A 6,440-nucleotide genomic window follows, 5' to 3' on the forward strand; every position below is an offset into this window, starting at 1 on the left:
ATTTTCTGATTGAAAATATCAAGGAACTGAATTCCCTTGAAATCTGAGAATACACCCACCGCTTGAAGGAAACTGCATTATCTTAGGGTGCAAATTATTTTATTTTCTTTATACGTTCGTTTCTTTTATTGATATTTATTATTATTATTACCAATTGCTATAGTAGAACATTTGCTACTAATTTTTCTCATTATAACTATTTATTATTTCTGTTATCGTATTTTTCTTATCAGTCTTGTAGTATCATTTATATTATTTGTAATTATATCTGAGTTACCGACTATTCTTATTTACAATCTAAAAAAAAAAAAGAATAGAAAAAACATGAGAAATTATATTGCAATTCTATTCCACTAAAAGCCAACAAAATACAAACAAGATTCAGTTAACCTTAAACTCTACCACCTATTTTTTATTATTATTTATATGATAGAACGGAACAACCACTAAAAACAAGTGTCACACTCTACAAGACTAAGAAAGTATTGCGTTCCATGTCATTTTGACACACGAAAAAAAAAATACAAGTAATAATTAATAAGGGTGTTTAAGAAAAAGAAGAAACCCCATCAGAAGATGAAACAACAGACATCAAGATCCCTGAAAACTCTGTACACCTCTTTCCTCCTATATCGTATCATATTCATATGTACCACAATATGGCAAGAAACAGCAAAATACATATCAAACAAACACTCTTCCTTCAATAGCATCTCTATGAATCACATAACCAAATATGGAACTTTGTGATAACCAACAAACATACTTGTCAACATTTTTTTCAATTACTCTCCGTTGACTTTCTGGTAGGCAAGCATTGACCATCTCCAAAAGTCCAGGTACAGTCAACGCCATATCCTTTGCAAAGTAGTACAAGATCTTAGGTACAGATACCTTTGAATATTCTTTATGCATATGGACATTTGATCTTATAAACTCTTCTTTAGCAACTCTAAGATCCCCAAATATATTTTTCGCCTTGTACACTCGAACCTACATTAATATTTGATTAATACTCTGTCAAATTTGATGAATATTGTTCAAACTTTTTTTGGCTTTTAAGGGTCAAATGATCAAACGCTATGTATAGAAAAACTTTATCCATACATACATCATTACCCATTCAACCACTATACCCATACATGGGGAAAAAAAACATTAAACAACCCCATGGGTAGTTTTGTCAATGTACATACCGCTGGATCAGAGAATGTTCCTAAAGAGAGTGCAAAATGGACAAGAGGCTCAGGGTATTCAATCGCATAAACATGATGTTGAGGCACTGTTGCCGATTTTCTCCCTGGGGATAACAATGAGTGTAGCCACTGTTCACAAAGTAAGTTGCTATTAAAAATGAGTTAAAAATTCATAATTTTAAAAGATGGTGAGATAAAGATAAGAAGCAAACCGAGGCCCTAAAGTGTGATCTGATTCCTAATATAGAACTTTGTATGATATACGCATTTATACAGTGTCCTCCCACGTTATAAGTTGCCTGAATCAAGGGGGCAAAATGGTCATTTTACATGCATTTATAGCTCATCTATTAAAGGTGCCCACTTCAGGTACTAAAAGAGTGACAAAATACTTTTCAGTGACGAAATAGGTTAAAATGAAAAAACCGGATCATTTCCGTAAAAATCTGCTAATTACAGGAACAAAAATTGTAATTTACCCAAAATTTAGAATGGTATAAGTTTTACCTTTAAGATGGAATTGGTTCTTGAATTGCTATGAGTTCCATATGCTAGATGTGCCTGCAGAAAAACAAAAAAAAATAAAAAATAAAACAAAATCAGATAGGGTTAAAAAAAATCTTTCTAGAGTAAATTACATTTGTGGTCCCTGAGTATAGTTGAAAGCTTCAATTTTGGTAGCTCTTGCAATTTTAGTCTATATTCAGGTTTTTGTAACATTTTTGGTCCCTTTTACAAAATTTAGGACCAATATTGCAAAAATCAGCTACACTCGGAATCCAAAAAATTAGAATTTTTACTTGGAATGGGGACCAAAAACATTACAAGAATCTCAAATAAGGGAAAACTTGCCAGAGAAAAAAACTCTTTGGAGCCAAAACTGGGAAAAAATAGCTAAACTCAGGGACCAAAAATGTAACTTACTCTAGTTTCAATAATGCAAGAAAAATGTTTGGAGGGTGAAGTTAAATGACTTACATGCATCACCAAAGCATTATGAATGTTGATCCAAAACGCAAGCTTTTGTTCCCGCTTCATTTTCCCAACATCAATGTCCTCAAGTTTCTTTACCAATGTTCTACAAAAGTTCAAAAAAAATTTAAAAAAAAAAAAAAAACCCTTTCGGAAAACCAAATCTAAAGATACAAAAATAAAATCATTTACCTGAAATGTATTAGCATCTTTGCAGCATAATTGAAAGTATCATCATCTAAGCCTATTTTCAAGACTTGTATCATATCCCCATATGGCCCTCTTTCCTGATTACAATACGTACTCCAAGTATCAGAAAGATTTTTGGTAGATATTGTACTCGAAGAGGATAATGATGAATCAGAAGAATCAGAAGGTCCTTGATGAAATTGATTTGGGTCCCCAACCCCAAGTTTGCAGTAGATAGATGATATACATTTCACCATGTCTTCAGAAAGTCTATCAGGAAGGGCAAAATCGGTACAAGGAGTTCCAAGGTGATCCCCGAGGCTACGATGACCACCTTTTCTTCTAGATGATGATTTTGGAATTTGATCATTTGTCTTCAATTTGTCACATGACTGATCGGAAATGGGTGGAAAATGTGATTCCGGCGTTTCGTCTGTATTGTGACGATGTGGTGGCTTAAAAGCTGTGCGATAGAGTGAAAGCAGATGCCGTTCTAAATGAAGTATTTCTGTTTCAATGGAGGTTATCTCTTCAACCAATTCCACATATGACTACACACAAATACAACAAACAAAAAAAATTTAAATCGGGTGATTGGAATTTGAAGTGTTTGTGAAAATTTTCTGAAATCATTCAAATCGATTTCAAGGTATTTTAATGCAAAACCCATGCCATGTATAAAAGAGAAAAACTAACTGGAGATAAGTTGCAAGATGAAGGCGTCGGCGACATATTTAGTACACCCTGTTGATCATTAAAACTCTGCCCATAATTCCCAGAATCACTGCAACATAAATAAAATCGCATACAAATCTTATCAACAAAGCAAAAGAGAGAGGACCCATTTACCAAAACGGGGTCAATCGATTTTGAAATAAATTAGAAAGAAAAATCGGTTTTTCAACAAAAATCCTGTGAAAACGAAACAGGAGAATGTCCACAAAACGAAGTCCGAATGAAACAACTGTTGGAATCAACATGCATCCTTTATACTTTTTCAGAATATATGGTTGAATCAAGCATACCCACATTGTTTAAAACAGAAGCAAACAGTTATCAGTCAATAAGAGAAAAGAATAAATGCTTAAACTTTAGACACAAAAAACTGAATCACGAACAAAAAGTGAAGTTACCCTTTGCGAGTCGAATCGGAATTGAGTCTGGGCATGGTTTTGATGAGTTCAGACGCAGGAGAAGGGGAAGGCGAAGAAGATGATAGTCACCGACAGTATCTTGTATAATTTATAGCGGTATATGCAGAAAGTGACAGAAATGGGTATCCTTAATATGAAGACTGGGTTGACTGCTGTTAAAAGAAAATTCAAAGGAGGAAGAAGGGAAATGAGGAAGGGGTTGAAAAAGAAAGCGACAAATTGGGGAGGAAGGCCACCCGACCCATGATGGATATGATGAATGAATAGATACAGGGTAGAGAGAGATATTGGGGATTGCCGAGGGGACAGGTAGGGCCGATGACGTATTAGAATACAATGATGGTTGATCGATAACAAAAATCAGGTTATAGTGGCAGTGGAGAGAGAGACCGACGCAATAATGTTGGGTAGGGAAGAGTGGATGGTAAAACAAAACATTTTGGTTAAATTAATATTTTGTGATTAGATAACCCACAACAACAATACCATAGCCTATAAATTAAAGATTAGATAACCCACAACAACAATACCATAGCCTATAAATTAAAGAGTAGGTGAATGGTATCTAGGGATACCCACGGCCAAAATTCCGATGGGTGAAAATGCCGGCAAGACAAATACGTTTTCTACACTTGTGAAGTTTCCGGTATGGAGAGCTTATAAATATGCATCATGTTGGTCTAGATGGTATCGTTACAAGACTCTCCAAACTCAAATACAATATTTGCTTTCGTGAAATTTATTAAAATAATAAATGTGACACGTTGATGGTGAATCTTAATACCATCTAAACTAGAAAAGAGCTCATCTTAATACCATCTAAACTAGAAAAGTGCCCATGCTTCGCACGAGTTCGAAATAATTTAAAGTTTTCTAAAAAAATGACTCGAAGTGATAGTTTAAAAATAACATATAACACCAACAAAATAATGTTGGAAAAAGTGTGGAAAAAGTAGTGGCAAAAACCAAAAGTCCTAAACTCCTATGACAAATCTGTGAAGGAAAGAAAAGTACGGGGTCAAAATATGAATGTTAAAAATTTACCGTTCAAACATCCACATGATTTAATATATCATACATACTTGTAAAGCTAACATTTTTTTTTTGAATATCATGCATTTTAAACCTTTTTTTTTAACTTCCTCAAACAACATTCATTTGAAACTTTTTTTTTAACTAATGCAACTCAAAAATTTTCTTAATTATGATTTAACACTTAAAAATTTTATAACTTATATTATGTTTAATTAGCATTTAGTGAAAAATTTACTATAAAAAAGTCAATCTTTTGGGAAGACATGCATATAAATCCTATACAAATTTCAGAAAGAAAACAAACTTAAAAGTTTTGTGTTGGGTTAAGATCTTATGACCACTTTTGGAGATACGCTATTATATTAGAGCTTTTAATTTTTAAGTTTGTTATACTAATTCATTTTTATATTTTCTTCGTTTTTGGATTATTGTAATACAGTCATTGTCTATTGTGGTTTAATCGTTAATATATTGATCATATGTTATATAGGGTGATGTAAAAAATATTTAATTAAATATTTTAAATATGTTTTTTTTTGTTTTGTAATTGTACCGTTTCAAAAAGATAATTAATTAAAACTCATACATATGTTATACTTTCCATTTCTCTCTCTCTCTCTGTATATATATATATATATATATATATATATATATATATATATATATATATATATATATATATATATATATATATATATATATATATATATTAATAGAGGTCAAAACACTTCAACAAAAATTCATTTAAAATCTAATATTTCAAATGCTTTTTAATAATGATTGTAAAAATTTCAACATGTCTTACTTAATTGATTGATTAATAAAAATATTAATTTTTTGAACCTCCTAACTCTTAAACTTATATTATTTAATTTGTTAGTTAACTAAAATATTTTTTCAACATAAAGATAACATTTTTATGTTTGGTTACTCATATTTGTTTATGTAATTAGAAAACAAGGTGTATATATAATGACTACTTCAACTTCACATAGGAATCGATACCACTAGAGAGATATGTTGTCTTTAACTGGTGGTACGAGATCCACATACCCTTTTTAATTATTTATATTAATGTTTAGTAATATCTATTTTATATTCATATTCACCTTAATTTTTTAGGTACAAATTAAGGAAGATGATTATCGGTACACCAACATAAAGTCAAACGTACGCTTTGCAAAATATGTAAATAAAATAAAATATCATATTTACTAATCGACTTATTTTAAAACTCTTGATGACATTTATGTATAATGATATATTTCGTATGACTTTATTCTTAATTTCATTGTTTAATATTTGAAAGTTCACATATGAAACCTTCGATGTTTTGGTGTAATATAAATAGTATAATACAAAGCTTATTAGTTCAGTATGGTTTATTAATAGCTCATTCAAAACAACTTATTTTTTATTTTATCCAAAAAGATATTATAGGACATAAGAAAAGTATATTATTTTAATGTTATACAAAAACTTATAATATATATTGGATATTATAAAAGTAAAAGTAAAGTTTATAAGGTATGAACTATATTAGATAGTATCAAAATATAAGTTGATGGATTTTTATGTTATTTGATAATTCGGTTAATGCACAAAACATGACTCAAAACGTAAATTTCAACATATTTCTATTTTTTTTCTATAATTATTTTAACCACTTAGATGCATTCTTGCGCAACGCGCGAGGTTACGTCTAGTATATATATAATTAGATGAGTAAAGGTCTTATCTAACCTCGCACGTTGTGAAATGGGTAATAAATGTTCCACCAATGTGAAAACCATTTCTAGATAGGATGATAGTAAATTTAGTAATGTTAGTCATAACATATGCTAGTATATACGTGACAGAATTAAGAGTGGTGGCTCAATCAGTTTCAGGATTC

At 30.8% G+C, this 6,440-nt stretch overlaps 1 protein-coding gene across 1 annotated transcript; it reads right to left on the bottom strand.

The window, feature by feature from the left end:
- Positions 1-325: 325 nt before the first annotated feature.
- On the bottom strand, positions 326-3,772 carry LOC145030562 (uncharacterized). Its single transcript, XM_078978917.1, has 8 exons — positions 3,491-3,772; positions 3,054-3,141; positions 2,361-2,908; positions 2,175-2,274; positions 1,704-1,757; positions 1,409-1,495; positions 1,197-1,325; positions 326-993 (listed from the first exon to the last, which is right to left on the bottom strand). The coding sequence occupies exons 1-8, from the start codon at positions 3,523-3,525 to the stop codon at positions 685-687; spliced, it is 1,350 nt and encodes a 449-aa protein (XP_078835043.1). The 5' UTR covers positions 3,526-3,772; the 3' UTR covers positions 326-684.
- Between the last annotated feature and the right edge of the window lie 2,668 nt (positions 3,773-6,440).

This window comes from Lactuca saligna, chromosome 2 (assembly GCF_052625555.1).
Source record: "Lactuca saligna cultivar CGN05327 chromosome 2, ASM5262555v1, whole genome shotgun sequence".
Classification (NCBI taxonomy): domain Eukaryota; kingdom Viridiplantae; phylum Streptophyta; class Magnoliopsida; order Asterales; family Asteraceae; genus Lactuca; species Lactuca saligna.